Source organism: Panthera pardus, unplaced genomic scaffold (assembly GCF_024362965.1).
Source record: "Panthera pardus isolate Hobbes unplaced genomic scaffold, ASM2436296v1 HiC_scaffold_8, whole genome shotgun sequence".
NCBI lineage: Eukaryota > Metazoa > Chordata > Mammalia > Carnivora > Felidae > Panthera > Panthera pardus.
The window spans coordinates 36,183,066-36,203,352 of record NW_026527013.1 but is presented as its reverse complement, the minus strand read 5'-3'; the positions used below and the strand labels follow the sequence as shown (position 1 = coordinate 36,203,352).

The following is a 20,287-nucleotide window of genomic DNA, read 5'->3' as shown; positions in this document are numbered from 1 at the left end:
GGGGAGGGGCAGAGAGAGAGAGGGAGGCAGAATCCCAAGCAGGTTCAGGGCTGTCAGTGTGGAGCAGACTTGGGGCTTGAACTCCTGAACCTTGAGGTCATAACCTGGCCAAAACCAAGAGTCAGACACTTAACTGACTGAGTCACCTAAGTACCCCTAAAATACATATTTTAAAATGAGGATAAGCCCAACTTTTCTGTAACTTACATTGTGAAGACTGTTAATAGTATTAAGGATAGTTTTTCTAACGAAGATATGTTTTTGGAAAACAATTCTGAGAATTTCCTTTTGCCACTAAATTACTGTAAGGGTGATTAGTCTTTTAAAAATCACACTGTCGGGATATTCTTCTAAAAGTCTTACAACAGTTATGTATTGAAATAATAGTAGATAAAATATTGTCCTGTCTTCCTGAGTTACCTACCCTGAGTTCATACTGTTTGTACTATTGAACTTTGCAACTTTGATCCTTAGAAATACAAGCTTTTGCCCTAACATCTATCCGTTCTACCTTTAGCAAATCAAGATCTTTTAATAAGACAGAAGGGAAATTAGTGGTTTTTTCTTCTTAATACTAAATACTTCTCAAAACAAATAAAAAGCCCCAAATTCTTCAGTGGTCCACGATTGCGACACAGAGAATTTGCTATTGGTGCTATCCAGAATTTATTCCCCATTCTGCCCTGCTTCTAACTAAGCTAAATTTAAATTTAGAAACTTCAAATAATACTAAGCAAGGGGTATTAAGAGGTGTTGCTGTTTGCTTAATATTGAGCTCTCTTGTTGCTTTTACATGTAGTGACGAACAGAGGTGTTCTTTCAGTTTTATACAACACCATGCCCATTTGTCTCCTGAAATTTCAATCTTCATTTTAAAAAATACATACTGTTTACAAATCTGTGGTCATGTTGATTATAGCAAACACCGTGCTTACTTCCTTTGTTACTGTGGAAAGAATTAACTGAAATGTGCTCATAATCCCTTATCCACTGTTTTGAAGTCTAGAAAACTCCAAAAACTAATTGGTATTTTTATAAGTTTATTACCAGATCTGCTTTGGTGGTAAAGCCTGACCTTTACTGACATGGGGCTATTTAGAGGCTTTATCTCATTCGATGTGAGTAATCATATATTTTCTGCAGAACTGTGTGGGATTATGGGGTGTTAACCCAGGGCACACTGAAGGTGTTAAGTAGTAAACTGTGCAACAACCTATTCTTTACAAAAAAAATTCAGGAACACATATGGTTCCAAGGATTTTGGAAGAGGGATTGTATACCTACCTGCACTCTTACCTTCAGATCAGCCTTTAAAGTCCACACCATTATTTCCATTTATTTTTATTTTATTTTTTTAAATTTACATTCAAATTAGCATATAGTGCAACAATGATTTCAGGAGTAGATTCCTTGATGCCCCTTATCCATTTAGCCCATCCCCCCCCCACAATCCCTCCAGTAACCATCAGTTTGTTCTCCATATTTATGAGTCTACTTCTGTTTTGTCCCCCTCCCTGTTTTTATATTATTTTTGTTTCCCTTCGCTTATGTTCATCTGTTTTGTCTCTTAAAGTCCTCATATGAGTGAAGTCATATGATACTTGTCTTTCTCTGACTAATTTCACTTAGCATAATATCCTCCAGTCCCATCCACGGAGTTGCAAATGGTCCATTTTTAAAATGAAGAATGGTCTACTTGCTTAGGGTCATATGGCAAGTAAGTGGCAATGATGGGGTTCTCATTTGTGCTGTTCGGCTCCAGAGCATGCTCTGAACCATTAAGTGCAGTGTCTTGCTCCTTTTCTGTAAACCCATAAGCATATAGATCACTTTAGCATAAGACCAACGTTTGTCAAAACTTATTCACTTAAAACTTCAACCTTTGAATTACAGTTTAAAGCAGCTGGATGTATCAGAGAGCCAATCAGCTATATGCTGATAGTTCAGCATTTTGCTGACACTATGAGCCAGCCAAGTGTCACTATGTGTGTAGCAAGCTTAAAACATATAATAAAATTGCAATGCACTATAAAAATTATATAAAATTTCAAACCTGTACAAATGAGAGAACAGATTATGAATCCCCATACACTCGCTAACATACTCTTTAACAGGGTTCAACAGTTCATGGCCCATTTTGTTTCATTTATAGTCCATGTGTGTTTCATCTCAATCCACACTTTAAAAAAATTTTTTTAATGTTTATTTTTGAGAGCGACAGAGACAGTGAGCAGGGGAGGGACAGAGAGAGAGGGAGACACAGAATCTGAAGCAGGCTCCAGGCTTTCAACTGTCAGCACAGACCCACACGGGGCACGAACTCCCAAACAGCGAGATCATGACCTGAGCTGAAGTCGGACGCTTAATCAACTGAGCCACCCAGGTGCCCCTCAATCCACACTATTTTGAAGCAAATTTCAGACATATGATTTGATTATCATATTTAAGTATGGAAAGTTTCTGTAAAAAGTACCTCATCATTTGATTACGTGCATCATGCATGACTCATAGGAAAGATGGGATAAATATGTTTGATTTGTTTACTTCATTTACCAGTTTTCACATGAAGAGTTGGTTCCCTTCTGCCATCAGAGATGAACAGTGAGGTTTTGGCTGATGTATTTGGTTGATTGGTTGGAACTTTTTGAGTATAATATTTATAGATGCTTGAATCCATTACAGTTACCTTTATTGATGATTTAAATTCTTCTGTCTTTGGCCAGAGGGAGCCTTTTTAAATTGGTTCCTGAGTCTTTTTGATATGGCCCTTATAAACTTTAATTACTTCCCTGCCCCCTCATGTAAGATCTTTCAGCTTCTTGTACATTTCCTGCCCCACATCTAAGATGATCCATTTTTCTTTCTTTGGAACCCATGTTCCTTTTAATGAGAAGAGGTTTGCAGAGATCACATTCTGGGTACAACAGGTGCTTCTTGCTACAGAGTTGGTTGTTTATAGGCCTTTTCAATGGATGATGGAGGAGAGATTTGTTTTTAGTAATAAAGTATGTTAACTTATATTATCACCTCCAAATTCGTAACTACAGGATTTTTATATAACCTTATCAGGCTTACATCTATACCACATGTCAAAAAATTCACCTTCCAAGATACTGTCTTAATTATTTCTATTTGGTTTATCCTAACCAATATTCCCACCAACAATTGGGTTCATGAAAACAGTTTATGATTTTAAAATTCTTTTAATCCTGAGGGTACATCTACTGGGATGTACTATGTTTCAAAGTCACTTGGGATAGTTCCTTCCTTGTGGACTACAGCACAACTGGACAGTGTTTAAATGCACTTAGTTTCATTTTATTTGTAATTTTGAAGGATTACTTTTAAAAAATTTAATTTTGTTTCATAATGTAAAATATTCACATGATTCTAAAGCCACTTCTATATAATGTACATCTAGGGAAGTTATTTTCTTTGTCCCTATACCCATATTCCCTCTTCCCCCCATAATCATTTTAAATGTTATGCTATTTGTAAAATAACATATATATCCTCTTTCCTGGATAAATAATAGTATATTACCATCTTTTCCCCGCTCAATACACCCTGCAGTGTATAAAGATATTTCTCGTTTCTTTTTTTTAATTTTTTACACCTGCATAGTACCTTGTGTGGATATACCACAATGTAGTCATTCCAATATTAATGGACATTTGAGTTTATTTTAATGTCCACTTAAAGAAAGTTCAAAATTAAATTTTAAGATTGGGGGGGCTCCTGGGTGGCTCAGTCAGTTGAGCGACCGACTTCGGCTCAGGTCACGATTTCACGGTTTGTGAGTTTGAGCCCCACTTTGGGCTCTGCGCTGACGGCTCAGAGCCTGGAGCCTGCTTCCGATTCTGTGTCTCCCTCTCTCTCTACCCCTCCCCACCTCATGCTCTGTCTCTCTCTGTCTCAGAAATAAATAAACATTTTTTGAAAAATTTAAGATTGGTATTTTGGGTAGAAATTCTATGTTACAAATAGCTGCTGCAGAATCACTCTCCCGTTCTTAAAGCTCTATCCTATCTTGTTTCCTCTGAGCCTGAATGACCACAACTTAATATTTAGCCATTTAAAATAGTACCATGTGTATGTGACACCAATTTAATTGACTTGTATGTCCTTGCAATGAGATTAACTTATTTTTAGAAACTTTTCTCAGGTATTATGTTTAAAAACTATATAATAAATATAAATATATGTCACATGGCTTAGTGAGAAAAATTTATTTTAAATGATTACAACTCATTTTGAATACCTAACAGGAAAGCTCCATTTTCTGTACATGACAAAAATGGGATGGTGACAAGTAAGCTTAGAAGCACTTTTAAAAATTACTGCCTTTATTGGTATGGGGTGGGCAAAGTATGAAATTAGAGAGCAGTAGTTCCCTTAAAGGCAGTCTTTAACATGAAGAGTAAATGACTTGATACTGTGAAGTGCTTTAGGATTATGCCTGGCACATGTCAAGTTACTCTGTGTTTTAGCGGTGTTGTTATTTGGGGGGAAAATCCAGACAACATTCCTAATTTAGCAGATAACTAGTAATACTTCTCATAACAGCATCTTCAAAAAGTATTTAAAAAGCATGTAAACCTTTGGAAATAAACTGTCGTGTTTCTTTAAGGTCATAGGAATAGTGGTGACTCTGTGAGCGTAAGTTTATTTTGATGGCATCAACCTTTAGTTAATCAGTTCAAGTTGAGTCCGTAATGCTCCTATGCTATACGAGATAGCATTCTAGAACCCAAGGTGTCCAAAGTGAAGACAGTGTGGGGGATGGACATTCAAATAATTATGATAAAATAACCCATATAATTATAAAGGAATTCAAATAATTATAAAATAATCCAAGGATCAAACTTCAACTCCGCAGAAGAGCATTTGAACTTGGCGAGTTGCCCCCAAGTACGGAGAGAAGCAAGTATCCCGGAATCCCCGCCGCCAGAAGGTGCCGCCAACTCCGTTCGCGCTCACGTTGCAAAGTGAAGGCGGCAACTTCTCTAATGAACCAGACGGTAACCACCCGCGTCAGGAAGACGCAACCAGAATGAAGACCGGGAGAGTCAGGTGTGCCGTGTCCTCCGAGCGCCTTATCGCCTCCCCCCGAGGGGGCCGGTGCAGCTTCGAGACCCCGCTTCGCTCTCCGGCTCAGCTCGCGGGGCCGGCTCAGAGGCTCTCCCTCTCCGCCCGGTAGCGAGGGGCAGCGCAGACCGAGCCCCCGCCCCGCTGCCGTGCGTCCCACGGGCGCGCGCCCGGCCCCGGCTCCTGCCCCTGCCCCACTGCGGGGCTCGGGCCCGCCTCCCGGCGCAGGCCGTCTCGCTGTCCCGGCGGCTCCCTGGCGCCCCCTGGCCCGGCTCCGGCGCCCGAGGTTTCCGGTGAGCCGCAGTAGCCGGTTATGACGACTCCGTGCCCCCGCACGGCGGCCGTCTCCTCCTCCTCCTCCTCCGCAGCCCCGGCTCCCCCGGCTCCAGGTGGGACTCGCTCGGCGATCCGCGGAGCCCTTACCCGCCGCCCTCCCGCGGCCGCCGTGCTGCGCGCGCCTCTCCCGCCGGGGCGCCCGGCGCGCCTTGCCCGCGGGCTGCAGCCTCTCCGCGGACTCCGCCGGCGCCTTCGCCGCCTGCGGGCCGGAGAGGCGGGCGCTCGGCCCCTTCACGGTGCCTGCAGCGGCGCGCGGGGCTCCCGGGAGCCCGCCGGCCACGGGGAAGGATGCCCTTCTTCCCCGCCCGCGCCCCGTGGGTCGGGGTCCCAGACCGGGGCGAAGCCGCTTCCCCGGGCCCCTCCCCGGCACGCCGGGGGCCGGGTGGAGCGGGGGTGCGGTGCTGGGTGGCGGGCGACGTGCGGGGATCCCCGCGTCCGGGAGGTGGCGGCGTGGGTGCGGAGCGCGGAGTGGGTCCGGAGCGCGGAGTGGGTCCGGAGCGCGGCGGGGTGGCTGCGGAAGCGCGCCCGCCGCGGACCCCGCCGCCGCGCCGCTTCCCGTTCTCGCGCACAGCTGGTGGACCTCCCCTGGGCATCTCAGGCAGCCGCCGAGCCCTCTCTGACCCCCTTGCCTATACCCACCGTGGGACCTGTGGCCCCAGTGGGGGCCGAGCCATTTAGGAGTCCTTGTGAGCCTCAGATGCTTTCAACTTTTCGTGTGTCCACTGCCTTCTTTAGACTGCCCAAGCTCTGTCACAAGGCACTGCCCACTGTGTCACCCACTGTGGTCCCTGTCAGCCTCGGGCTTTAGCCTCTCATCGTCTTTCATGCTCTTACTTTTTTTTTTTTTTTGCCCCTCCTCCACCTTTTAGGCCTGAGGAAATCCGGTCCAGGAATACAGAAGAGGAGGGAGCCAGTTGCATTGCGCTGAAGGCAAGTAGCGCAGCGCTGAAGCTTTCATCTGCTGGAGAAGTGCAGACACCCTGCCCTGGGGGACCTTGCAAGACGACCGCGTTCGGACAGGCTTTCTGCCAGGCCCCGGGGTTGTGCTTTCATGCTCCAGCAGCCACCCCCTTCTAGCGTATGCAAGTGGGTACGTGCCCTTTGCAAAAGCCTGCTTTCTGGTCTGAGACTTCAGATTTTTCCCATGACTTAAGTTACTCCTTCTGCATGGATCAGTGGGTTTAGTTTTGGCTAGAGCTCAGTCAAGGACAGTGGACCTGAACACCGGAAGGTCAGGACTTAGTCATAGCAATGACTTCATCACTGGAAGGGATTAGCCAAAAAATAGGCCATCCTGCCTTTTGAAAGGTAAGGCCCGGAGTAGTAAATAGTAAGGTTCAAGTAGCAGTATGATTCAGTGCGCAGAATGAATAGGGTCAGAACCAGGAACATTGTTTGCCTCTAGGAAATGGTTAATCTACAAAGTGTCCCTTTGGCCTGTACCAGTTGGTGACTGTATAAAGCAGGCTGTGTCCTTCTGCTTACCATTAGAATCTGGTTAAAGTTAGAGTGTTGAAGATGGTGTCTTTGACTTTGCTTTTAGCAGCATGGTGTTCATTAGGGAAAAGAAAACTCACTGAGTCAGGCTCTTTGCTTACGGAGTGTCTCACTAAATGCTTGGCCTTCCACTGAGACGTTATCTCACTACGTTGTTTTCTCTCTTAATATTTCCTTGAATCCAAAATATCACCTATATGATAAGGTCTACGTTAGCATTCTTTTAAGGTAATATGTTTCATTTCTGACAGATTTCAGATACCTAAAGCATGACAAAAGCTTCTGTGTGGTTCTGAGAATTCAAGAGGTCAATATTTCCCTGATAAGTACACTGTTAGTATTAATATGTATTTTTAAATTTTGTAAAATTGCTATCAACTCACTGTTGTATAAAAGTCATAACTAACAATATTAATTCAGGTCACTTTATAACAGGTAACAGTATATTCTTCAGAGCCACGAAAGAACCCACCATATTTACTACTCCAGAGGGGAAAAGGATTCCTTTTCACTGTCCACACTCTTTGTTATGAAGCCTTGGCCTTGGAACTTGAAGCTGGATTGAACATTGAAGTTTGTTCCTAAAGGCCCCGTCCTTGTGACCCAGGGTCAATGAAGGCTGATTCTGAAAGCTGGGTTTTCCAACATGCCCTGATGACTGTGGATCTTGCTGGGGAGTAGTTACGTGTAATATAGCCCTATCATTCAGTGGGAAGAGCCCTTTTTTTTTTTTTTCACAGAGCAAAATATACTGCTAAAGTGAAGAAATGGTATCATTATGGTCTGGATACATAGGAGAATTCTAGTCCCTGAGATTTAATCCTTGTGGGGTGAGATAGACATGTAGTAAGGTCCCATGATGGTTATCGTCTGTTTTCATCTTGCTGATGCAAGATGGGGACAGAGTAATGGCACAGTCTCTGAGACAGACTGCCTGAATTTCCCTCCTGGAGTTTTCTAAGTTGTAGTTACTATTATCATAGATCATTATGACACCCACTAGAATGTAAGCTTCACGAGGGTAAGGGGTTTTAGACCACATCTTCATTGCTACATCCTTGGTACTTTGAACAGTACCTGACACATAGTATGAACCCATATACAATTGTGATTATTAGGTGTGGTTTTTGTTTTTTTTTTAATTTCAGAGACAGAGAGTGCAAGAGGGATAGAGGGGCAGAGGAAGAGAGAGAAAATCTAAGCAGGCTCCATTCTCAGTGTGGAGCTTGATGCGGGGCTCAATCCCACCATTTTGGGATTATGACCTGAGCTGAAACCAAGAGTCAGAACACTCAACTGTGTGAGCCACTCAGGCATCCCATGATTATTAGTTTTTATTCAGCAGATACACATATCCTCAGAGCTTTTGCATTTTCTTTTCTTCTCTCTCCCTGGCATGATTTCCTTGCTCAAAATTCAGGTCTAAGCTCAAATATTATTTAGCGACCTGTTCCTTCCCCCCACCATACCACATGGCTTTAAACATTTATTTCATAAACACCTATATAGCATTTAATGTGCCAGGTACATCTAAACATTTTACCAATGTTTAAGTCACAACAGCCCTATGAGGAAGGTTTATTATTATTTCCATTTTACAGTTGGAAAAGCTGAAGCACAGAGAGATTAAATAGCTCAAGATCATACAGCCAGGAAACTGTAGCTGGATTCAAACCCAATTGGTCTAGTCTCAAAGTTCATATTCTTAACCACCATGCCGTGTTATCTATCATATTACCTACTTTCTAGCATCAGTAATATGTGAGTGGGGTCACATCGAATCCTTCATCCCATTTTCACAAATAAAGTTTTATTAGAACACAACCACCCCTATTCTTTAGGGTGGGCTGTGGGTTCTTTCATAGCAAAGGTACTGTGGCGTAGTACCTCAGAGATTGTAGGACCTCCCAAGCCAAAAATATTCACTATCTGGCTCTCTACTGAAAAGTCTGAAAAAGGTTATAAGCTCCAACAGAGCAGGAGCCTTTCCTGTTTTGTTCAAGCCTGTGTACGGGGTAGCCCCTAACACAGTGCCTGGCACAGAACAGGTGCATAATAAATGTCAAATAGAGGGAATGTTACTCAGTAGAGTTCGGTGTCTTTATATTTAGCTCTTGATCTCTTTGACCTTTAAAGGATAGGCCTTAACAAAAACCTTTCCAATTGGATCTCTAGGTTTGGAGGTTGCTATGTTAATGCTGCTTATTCTTGGAGTATTGCTTCATGGTGTTTCACTGAGTGGCCAAGAGGAGGCTTCTCCCAAGGCTGATGGCATTCCAGGCGAACCTCTGTTTAACTACGCCAGCATTCGCTTGCCCCAGGAACACATTCCCTTCTTTTTGCACAATAATAGGCACATTGCCACGGTCTGTAAGAAAGACTCCCATTGTCCTTATAAGGTAGGTATTCGTCTTGTTTTTTCTCCTCTTAGTTCTTTTTAAAAGGATTTTAGTCCTGTTTTATAACCTGAACTTGATGGCTGCATTCTGTAAGGTAGTAGTAAGACTGTTTGCATTTCATCTAGTGCTGCTAAGTGACTAAACTTTGCTTTTTAAAATGATACCCCATTCATGAGAGTGAGATTTAAAGTCGAAATCACTAATAAAATTTAAAAGCTAAATCACTAATGAAATAAATAGGCGGCCGATACTATTGGTATTCTCTGTAAACAAAGTAAATTAGATTTCGGACAAAAGGTCTAGGTAAAAGCAACCGAAGAACTTCACACCTCTTCTTTCTTAAACTGCTCTTGAGAAGGTCTCTTAGCATTTAATTTCGGTAATAACACCTCCGCCTCTGTCTCCACCTAATTATGACTGTTACTATGGCCTTCCTTCTGTTTTAAGGTTGTTGGAAAGGCCTCAAATTGGAGCCCATTAAGACGTCTCACGAGGTCAGGTCGCAGAGATCAAAGCTGGGCCTTGTGAAACGCTTCCTTTCCCATGGAGCCCACACAGGAAGCACATGGACAGGCAGACCTGGGAATGAGACCAGTCTTGCTTCTGGGCCTTGCAGACAAGCGGACTAAGCTTTCTGGCCAACAGGAGCTGCTGGGTCCCCCCAGGACTGCAGAACTGTCCCGTCTTGTGGCGTCTTGTGGCGTCTCTCCTTATCTTGATTGATGAGTAAAGTTGCTGATCCATCTAATTTGTGGTTCTTTTGATCATAGAAATTTCATTTTGTGACTCTTTGGGGACTGCTTTTAGAATCACTTTGAGCACTGAGAAAGGCAGTTTCATTAGGCTACTTGAGGAAGTTCCAATGCAAGTGGTCTTTGGGAATGTAGGTAAAGCCTACACTTGGGTTGGGTCACAGACGGACATGGTGTTGGGGGAGTGGTGATTAAATACCATTGTTGTTAAGAACTTTGAGACTGCCATTCTTAGGATTTATTCTAATGATTTTTATTACATGAATATGTATTATAAGATGTAAGAGTGAAAGTTCTGTAAAGATTTGTTTTCTTCACAGAAAAAACTAGAGTCGTCTCTCAATGTCCGAAAAAGGGAGACTAGTCTAAAAGTACACGTTTGTTTTTTTAGAAACACTTAGAGAATCTAAAGTTCTGCTGGGGTTATGAGAAATCCTGCAAACCAGAGTTCAGGTTTGGCTACCCTCTTTGTACCTACGTCGACATGGGATGGTAAGCTTCTAGATGGAATCCTCCTCTCCTTTAAATTCTTATCTTTTTTTAATGTCTATTTATTTTTGACAGAGAGAGGGCATGTGTGGTGGTGCACAGAGAGAGAGGGAGACAGAGGATCCCAAGCACACTCCACACCGTCAGCACAGAGCCCGATGTGGGGCTCAAACTCACAAACTGTGAGATGATGACCTGAGCCAAAGTCGGACACTTAACCGACTGAGCCACCCGGGCACTCCCCCCTCCCCTTTATATTATCCTTCTCTGCATTGTATGCTGATGCCCCACTTCCCAGACAAACTCTTTTGGTTTTTAGATAGTAATTCTTTTAGATATTAATTTGCTTATACAGTGATGAATTCAAGTTGACTTGCCTCCCCTCCTTCTTGCCACCCTGTGCAGGAATATGTCTTTTTACCTCTACCAAGAGGGAAAAACAGTATGGATCACTAGAAAATATTTTACCCCAACAAACACTAAAAAAAAAGATAAATTGATGGCTCCCTCTTTTTAAAAAAAAAATTTTTTTTTAAACGTTTTTATTTATTTTTGAGACAGGGAGAGACAGAGCATGAACAGGGGAGGGTCAGAGAGAGGGAGACACAGAATCTGAAACAGGCTCCAGGCTCTGAGCTGTCAGCACAGAGCCCGACGAAGGGCTCGAACTCACGGACCATGAGATCATGACCTGAGCCGAAGTCAGCCATTTAACCGACTGAGCAACCCAGGCACCCCTGATGGCTCCCTCTTGAGTGTGGAGGAGAGTGTGAAGTATATACAGTAGGTAAAGCCTACACTTTAGTTGGGGCACAGATGGACGTGGTGTTGGGGGAGTGGTGATTAAAGACCATTGTTGTTAAGAACTTTGAGGCTGCCATTCTTAGGATTTATTCTAATGATTTTTATTACATGAATATGTATTATAAGATGTAAGAGTGAAAGTTCTTTAAAGATTTGTTTTCTTCACAGGAAAGGCTAGAGTCATCTCTCAACATCTGAGAAAGGGAGACCAGGCTAAAAGTACACGTTTTATGTTTTAGAGACACTTAGAGGATCTCAAGTGCTGCTGGGGCACCAGTGCATACCAGCTAAAGAAAATACAGTAATTAGCAGCTCGTTTTCTTGAGTTCCAGATGACCCTAACTTAATAAATTTCTGTTGTGTATTTTTAGTAAAAGAAAGTAAGTCTGTAAGTAACTTATTTTGGTATCTTGATGTCTCAAAGGAGTTTCAGGAAGATTATGATAGTTTAAAAAAATTAATGGCAAACTTTTAGCAATTTCATCTTTAGAAAAGAAACTCAAGGCTCAGAAAAGTGAAAAAGAGAAAAATAATGGCATCTTTGTGATTGCGAATAGGACAGATACCCTTGAATCAGCCCAGGACATATTCTGGAAACAAGCTGACTTTGGATATGCCGGAGAGCGACTGGAAGAACTTCACGTGCTCTGCCAGCCTGAGGAAACGGTGCGTGTTTATTTTCAAATACTCATTAGTGTTTGGGTTTTCATGTAAAAGCAAGGCTCCATGAGAGGAATCCTTACTCACTTATTTATTGGCTTCAACTTGAAAAAATTTGTTTATGTTTATTTATTTTTTGAGAGAGAGAGAGTGAGTGGGGCAGGGGCAGAGAGAGAAGGAGACACAGAATCTGAAGCAGGCTTCAGGCTCTGAGCTGTCAGCACAGAGCCCAACAAGGGGCTTGATCCCAGGAACCATGAGATCATGACCTGAGCCTAAGTCGGACGCTTAACCGACTGAGCCACCCAGGCGCCCTGGCTTCAACTTTTATTTAACTTCTAAAACAAGTTGTTCTGTGTCATTTGGAAGCCATGTCCTCATTTTCACACATATCTCAGAAGGTCATATTTTGAGACAGTTAAAATATAACTAGGTTTAGAATTTTCCCCCAACATAGGCTAAAGAAGATAAATTGCTTCTTTCCAGATTCCCTCGCAAGTCGTTTGGGACGGATGATACACCCCCACCATACTGCTCTGTGTTTGTTTAGGACTTGATGGTTTGTGAAAGGCTTTTCTCCTTGTCAGCTAGCTTGACTTTTGCAAGCCTTAGAGCAGATAGACAGGGCAGGGATTACTGATGCCATTTGACCAGAGAGAAAAAAAAAGTCCTCAGAGAGGTTAAGCAGCTTCTCCAGGACCACGCTTGTAGACTTGTACGTCTAGAACTCAGATACAGATCTCTTTCTGTGTGCTTTCAACCGTGCACTGCCCTCAGTGGGTCAGCCATGCACGTTGCTAAGAGCCAGTTCTGGGTGGTCAGGAGAAGAGCAGTCTCCACAGGGCAGGGTTCAAAACCTGATTCTTAGAGCACCCAACCTTGCCATGTTTCAGTTTCTTTTCCTTTCAAGCCATGCCTGTGTCATAGCTTATGGTGGGGATGAAATGGAATTCTGCTTGTAAAAATGCTCAGTGTGGGACTGGGTTTCCAGCAAAGGGCTCAGGGTTAGTTTTTAAAGGTTCATGGCTTATAAGCACTTACTATTATTCTAAATTTATTTATTTATTTTGGGAAAGAGAGAGAGAGAAGGAACGCAAACGAGGGAGGGGCAGAGAGAAGGAGAGACAGAATCCCAAGCAGGCTCTGCACCATCAGCGTAGAGCCCAGTGCAGGGCTGGCACTCACGAAGTGCAAAACCATGACCTGAGCTGAGATGGAGAGTTAGACGCTTAACCTACTGAGCCACCTGGGCACCCCTGTAAGCACTGATTATTATTTTTTTATTTTTTTCTTATTTTTATTTTATTTTATTATTACTTTTTAAATTTACATCCAAGTTAGCATATAGTGCAACAATGATTTCAGGGCTAGATTCCTTCATACCCCTTACCCCTTTGGCCCATCCCCCCTCCCACAACCCCTCCAGTAACCTTCTGTTTGTTCTCCATATTTAAGAATCTCTTATGTTTTGTTCCCCTCCCTGTTTTTATATTATTTTTATTTCCCTTCCCTTATGTTCATCTGTTTTGTCTCTTAAAGTCCTCATATGAGTGAAGTCATATGATTTTTGTCTTTCTCTGACTGACTAATTTCACTTAGCATAATATCCTCCAGTTCCATCCACGTAGGTGCAAATGACAAGATTTCATTCTTTTTGATTGCCGAGTAATACTCCATTGTGTATATCTACCACATCTTCTTCATCCACTCATCCATCGATGGCCATTTGGGCTCTTTTCATACTTTGGCTATTGTTGATAATGTAAGCACTTATTATTAAGGTCTCCTATCTGCCAGGGTTCTTGAACCCTGGCCATGTCTCTGACCTCTCAGGGGTCTCTGTTATCTCCAGACAATCTAGAAAATTTTAAAAAAATTCTTAATTCACTTTCATTAAGAAGTGGAATATGTGCTCTGTGGCGCTTTTGGAGATACCACGTAATAGAACTTGAAGCAATTGTAGGGAGGTGGATGAACCCCGAAGGAGGAATTTGTGGCTTTAACCTGCACTGCTGCTGACACCCTTACAAGACATTGTTTTGTGTATGCCACATAGTTTGGCTGGAGCCCAGATGTTCTTGTGGCGGGCACAAAGGGAGAGCCATTCCACACCTCACACACCTCCTCCAAGGCAGTTTGTAGAATGCTTTCCTGGACAAGATCTACAGTGACACATTTTGTGCAATCAGAATATGATCTCTTACCAACTATGGATTCCAAAACACCATGTGGGTTAAGGTTAAGGCCTTGTGTTCATTGGGAATTACGGGAAAACAATAAGATGGCATTTAAATCCATAAATAAAATCCAGAGCAGGTAACAGTTTTTGAAACTGTCCCTATTTCAGCACAAACCAGATTGGTTAAAAAAAAAAACAAAAAAAAACAGGCTCTGGTAGTTGACTCTTTTGCTCTTTTATTACAGTGATTTAAAAAACATTGCCCTTTTACTGCTGTTGAAAGAGAGACTCTGAGAAGTTTTGTAGTTTGTAGAAAGCACCTCTTATTAAAATTGGTAACTGCCCTTCCAGCCTTCACTTTAATGTCTCTTAATGTGTGCATTCTTCTTTGTTGCATTTGGCTTGGCTTTGAAAAATGCTTTTTCTCATAGCTGTGAGATACTGATGGCTCTAAGAGCTTTTTTTTTTTTTTTTTTTTTTTTTTAAGAGCACAGCAAAACCACACATAAAGCTCTTGGCCTTAAAATTTGAGATGATATAAATAGAACATTTGGGAGTTTTCCCAGTAACCTAAAAGTGTGCACACTGGCAAAACTATGCTTGACCAGAGTCTGCTGGGGAGGAGAAAAATGCATCAACAGAAGCAGGCTTTCAGAAGCTGTTCTCATCACGTGGTGTGGTTTCAGCCCGAACATGTACATCCTGTCAATCTGTCTAGCGAGGCTGAGTGTGTCCTCTAAATGTTAATACCTGGAGTTATTTTTTTCTTTCTTCTCCACCTTGTTTCAGAATGACTCAAGTCTGGTATGTTCCCGTTATCTTCAGTACTGCAGAGCAACCAATCTCTATCTTGATTTAAGAAACATCAAGAGAGACCATGACAGGTATTTCAATGGTTGATGTTAAAATCGAATAGAAATTTGGAAATATTTCCAGGTCCAGGGATATGGCTTGGACTTGCTTCATAGTAATATGGCAATGAGGTCAGGGAATGGGTGGAGGATGGAAGCCCAGTCAAGCCACAAGCTGATCATTGTGAAGCTGGATTATGGGTCCATCAGGTTTCTTTACCATTCTGCTACTTTTGTTTATGTTCGAAGCATTCTGTTTTAAAGAGTTAAATTCTAACGAGGAACGGATTTTGTAAACCACATTAGTTACATCCTGTGTGCTTGAACAGTGATAAAATTTTTCAAACTCCGCTTAATTTTTTGTCATCCACCAGATTTAAGGAAGATTTTTTCCAGAGTGGTGAAATTGGAGGACACTGTACGCTTGACATTCATACATTGATGTCTCAAGGTCAGCGCAAAAGCCCTCTGCAGTCCTGGTAAGATTTAAAATATATATATACGTATATATATATATATTTCTAAAATATTTGCTTTTATTTCTGGCACTTGCAGACCTTGGAAGGGACTTTTAAATGGAAAATGTTACTTTATTTGTAGAGAATTTGGCATGAGCCTCCAGGGAGTGATGGCTACAGAGTGAATCTGTCAGTTGTATTTGAATTAAATATATGTTTATAAAATATTAGGAAGTATGATACACGATTTACTGACTGCCAATGAAAGAAAAAAAATCTGTTCAAAAATGAAATTTTATTAACTCTTCATAATTGTGCATGTGTTTGGAGAACACATTTTTTATCTTTAAAAATTTTTTTTCTTTTTACATTTATTCATTTTTGAGAGATAGAGACAGAGTGTGAGTGGGGGAGAGCCAGAGAGAGAGGGACACACACACAAAATCCAAAGCAGGTTCCAGGCTCCGAGCTATCAGCACAGAGCTCGACGCGGGGCTCGAACCCATGAAATATGGCATCATGACCTAAGCCGAAGTCAGACACTCACCACCTTACCTTCCAGGGGCCCCAGGGGAACACATTTTTTAAAGAATTAAGTATTTAATGAAGTACGTAACAATCATATAGAGGAGGGTACAGTTTGGATGATGAAGAAGTGAACCTAGCTGTATAACTCTTACCCTGGTGAAACATAGACCATCACCAGTACCCAAGACTCCTCTTCAAAGGGAAACCCTGCCCCGACTTTCAACACTTCTGATCAGCTTTTTGAACTTTATATAAACTGGAGAAAATATTTTGATTTAAAACATATTTCTGAAGTTTATTTATCTACTTTGAGAGACAAAGAAAGAAAGAGAGAGCGCGGCAGTATGAGCAGGGGAGGGGCAGAGAGAGGAGAGAGAGAATCCCAAGGAGGCTCTGCACTGTCAGTGCAGAGCTCATTGTGGGGCTTGAACCCAGGAACCATGAGATCATGACCTGAGCCGAAATCAAGAGTCGGATGCTCAACCGACTGAGCCACCCAGGTGCTCCTAAAACATTTTTACTAATTCTTTGGTCTAATTGACTATATCTAGAAATTAACAAATTAGGGTACTTTAAAAAAACTTTTTTTTAAAACTTTTTATTTGGAAATAATTGTAGACTTCCAGAAGTTTAGACAGCGCAAGGAGTTCCCATTCTACCCCTATCCCAGCTTCCTCTAATGATGACATCTAACATAACCACAATGATCAAAACCAGGAAATTGACATTGTTGCAATAATATTAAGTAAACATAGTTGAATTTCACCAGTGCTTGCATGCACTCTTTTTTATTTTTTATTTTTGGATGCATAATTCTGTGAAATTTATATCATACGTCTGTGTGCATGCAACCACTAACACAATCAGGACACAGAACTGTTCTGTCATCTCAAAGAAACTCCCGTGCTACCCCTTTAGTCTAGCTGAGCACTCAGTTCCAGCGTATATGTTACATTTTCCACGTGCCACCGAGCAATTGTCCAACAACAGCTGGCTGTCCTACAATTCAACTCAATTCTGACACCATCTACCCAGAGACAACATCAGATCCCACATAGGTTAAGAGCTCAGTCCCACAAGACTGTCCCCCCGCCCCATTTTAGACCCCAGTTACAAGCCCAGGGGATCACCTGTGCTTCTGACTGATCCATCGGCTGTAGATTGGGTTAGATTTTGCTAGAGTGGCTCAAGTAACCTAGAGAAATATTTTGCTTAGTAGACTACCAGTTTATTCTAGAAGGATGTAGCTCAGGAACACCCAGATGGAAGAGTTGCATAGAGCAAGGTGTGGGGAAGGGGCCCAGAGCTTCTGTGCCTTCTCCAGGCACCCCACGTGTTCCCCAACCCAGAAACCTTCCAAGTCCTCTCCTGTTAGGTTTTCATGGAGGCTTCATTACCTCCATGACAGTTGATTCAAACTCCAGCCCTTCTTTATTCCCCTAAGGTGTGGGGGTGGGACTGAAAGGTCCAACCCTCTAATAATGGTGATTCTGATTGGGTGATGTGGTGATTCGTCTGGCAGCCAGCCCCCAACCTTAGGGAGGTCGAAAAGTGCCTCATTAGTGTAACAAAAGACACTTTCCTGGCTTTGAAATTCCAAGGGCTTTCTCCCTTGGCCAGAAATGGGGATGAAGACCAAATATGTATATATCTTATTATAAATCACAATATCACAAGTCACATAGGATAGTCTTATTTAGTGTTAATTTTTGAGGCCAAACATTCATGCTCAGCAAATCCTTCAGGATAATAATCCGCCATACATTTATAGGGCATTTTACAATCCGCAATGCGGTATCTTCCTTAACTGGGGTTAAAAATCAAAATTCACCTGAGTAACTTTGAAGATCCTAGTTGGCTTTATTCGGCGATTCATGAATTGGGCAGCATCCCATCTAGCAAACAGAGAAGAGCTCCAAGAAGCTGTACAAAATGCTTCTGCTTTTATAGGCAGAAGGGGGCAGGGACAAGAAAAGAGCAGATCCCTTCATCTTCCTGTGGGGGAGGTGGACTCTGTGTGGTAGATGGCCTTGTTGGTGCTGACCAGAAAATTACGGACTGGCTGCTTAAGACTCCATTCCTAGAGAAGTTGGAAAGTGTAATTAGGTTAGGCATTAAGCTTCAGTTTGGTGATGTGGGCTTAGCACAAGTGACTCCATTTTGGGCCTCTTTTTTCTTTTCAACACTTAATGTGAGTTTTGCAGTAGGAGTTCCTCTGCTGCAGTGAGCTGTTTGATTACCTAGTATGTTTTGATATCTGATTTCACATGGTGGTAGTTCCCTCTGGTGTATTTATATTAGTAATTTATTGCCATGTAACAAATTACTCCCAAATATGCACTAGGGTATATTTTCATTCATTATCTATTTGATAACAAACTACTCCAAGATTTTACAGTTTAAGACAACAAACTTTATTATCTCATGAAGTTTCTGATGGTCAGGATTTGGAGGCAGCTTAGCTGGCTGGTTCTGGCTCAGGATCTCTCACAAGGTTGCAGTTCAGCTGTTGACAAAGGCTTAGCCATCCCTAGGCTCAAGTTGGCTTGGAGACTCTGCTTCTAGGCTCCCTCATGTTGTGGTAAGTTACACTTTCTCTGTGTCTGGTGCCATGTTTTTGCCACATGGACCTCTCCCTCAGTGCTACTCACAGCATGGTAGCCGGCTCTGAGAGACGGAGAGAGAGAGAGACTAAGCACGTGCCCTAGGATAGAGGCTTCAGTCTTTGTGTACTCTAATCTCAGAAGTCATATACCATCATTTCTGCCATATTCTGTTCATTGGAAGTAAATCACCAAGTCAGGCCCACACTTAAGGGGAGGGAGTTAATCTCTACCTCTTGAAGGGAGAAGTATCAGAGAACTTGTGGACCTATTTTTGAAATCACCACAATAATTCGGCATTGTGTGTATTTTAACAGGATTTGTTTGATATTTGTTTTACATCAGTTGTCTCAAAGATGAAGAGTTACAATCTTTAGGTTAATTATCTTTTGGAACATGCCCGTGATTATCTTCTTTTGTAGGGAAGAAAACTGTGCCATATGGTCTCCAAAGACATTTTCTGAGAAAAAGGCTTTACTTTCTAACGGGAGGCTTAGCTGTCTGCTGTGTTTCTGAGGCACTCAATAATTTTTGGAATGCCATCTGTCTTAGAATCCTAAAGTCTACCACAAGATCACAAGAAGGCTTTTTGAATCTTCCCACTTTACTGGTAGATTATTTAGCCAATGCATTGTGTAGATTTCTTTTTTGTCTGGAAAATTCCTGCTTCATCTTGTACATGAAGCTGTCATCTTTCTTCCTTGTCTCAATCTTAAAGTCATTATCAAGTTATATAAATGTTAGTAAGTTTGAGAAGTTCCACTTGTCTTCATAAGAGCATATTCTAGAAGTAAAGTCCCCCTAATGAGCACATCCTGAGTTACAGTATTATAGTAGGAAGTTCAGGAGGATCCGTTTGAAACTATCTCCCAACTCTTAATTCCAGGTTTGCTGAGCTACAAAGCTATACTCAGCTCTCCTTCAGACCCATAGAAGCTGCTGAATGTGATGTTGTTATTGAAAAACCAACCTACTTCATGAAACTGGATGCAGGTGAGACGTTAAACTTGCCTGTTATTTATTTATCAGTGAATAAGGCATTGCTCCTTCTTTGATATGTGTATGTAGTGATTTCCTGTGACTTTCTGGGAGGCTGTGTGACATTAAATAGTGGGTTTGCTTTTTGATGTGGGTTCCTTCTCTGAAGAAGGGAGCTAGTTTGAACTTCCCATTATATGATACTTTCGGTATTTTAGTGGAGACCTGGACATTCGTATCAGATGACTCTATCAGAATCAAAAGATGAGAGAAAAAGGGTCTATGGACACCTTCTGTAGCTAAATTTACCCCATCTGGTTTCTGCAATAACTTGATTTGTGTTGTGCTTCCTTAGAAAAAATTTAAAAGGAAAAGCCATGTATATATTGTGGGTAGGAGAGGAATGCCCTTGCTCTTCTGGCAGACTTTCTAAAATCCTTTCCATGACTGAAGGGAAATGAAAATTCCTCTGAAGTTAGCAGTGCAGTGTATTATTAGGGGCAAAAAGTTAGTTACATTATTTTCCCATTTGTACCTATAGCTTCTGACTCTCAACTTTCAAGAACAGCTTTAACTTTGTGAACCAGTTGTCCCAGAGAGGAGAAACGTGGATCGTGCTATATTATGTGTCTTATTATGAGAGAAAAAGATCATGGAGTGCCTGG

General features: G+C 42.1%; 1 protein-coding gene across 4 annotated transcripts in view; it reads left to right on the top strand.

The window, feature by feature from the left end:
* The first annotated feature begins 5,052 nt into the window (after positions 1-5,052).
* The window catches only part of EOGT (EGF domain specific O-linked N-acetylglucosamine transferase), a 38,306-nt gene continuing 23,071 nt past the window's right edge, over positions 5,053-20,287 (top strand). For 2 of the 4 annotated variants that reach the window (XR_008420434.1, XM_019469756.2), the window contains exons 1-8: positions 5,364-5,477; positions 6,294-6,514; positions 9,097-9,320; positions 10,464-10,564; positions 11,923-12,031; positions 14,994-15,088; positions 15,430-15,534; positions 19,531-19,637. Coding sequence is in view for 3 of the 4 variants with exons in the window: in XM_019469756.2 (XP_019325301.1) it covers positions 6,505-6,514; positions 9,097-9,320; positions 10,464-10,564; positions 11,923-12,031; positions 14,994-15,088; positions 15,430-15,534; positions 19,531-19,637 (751 nt within the window). In the remaining variant the exon portion in view is untranslated. Of the gene's footprint in view, positions 5,074-5,363; positions 5,478-6,293; positions 6,515-9,096; positions 9,321-10,463; positions 10,565-11,922; positions 12,032-14,993; positions 15,089-15,429; positions 15,535-19,530; positions 19,638-20,287 lie in introns of those variants that run through there. The other 2 variants (XM_053897698.1, XM_019469757.2) reach the window with 2 other exon arrangements.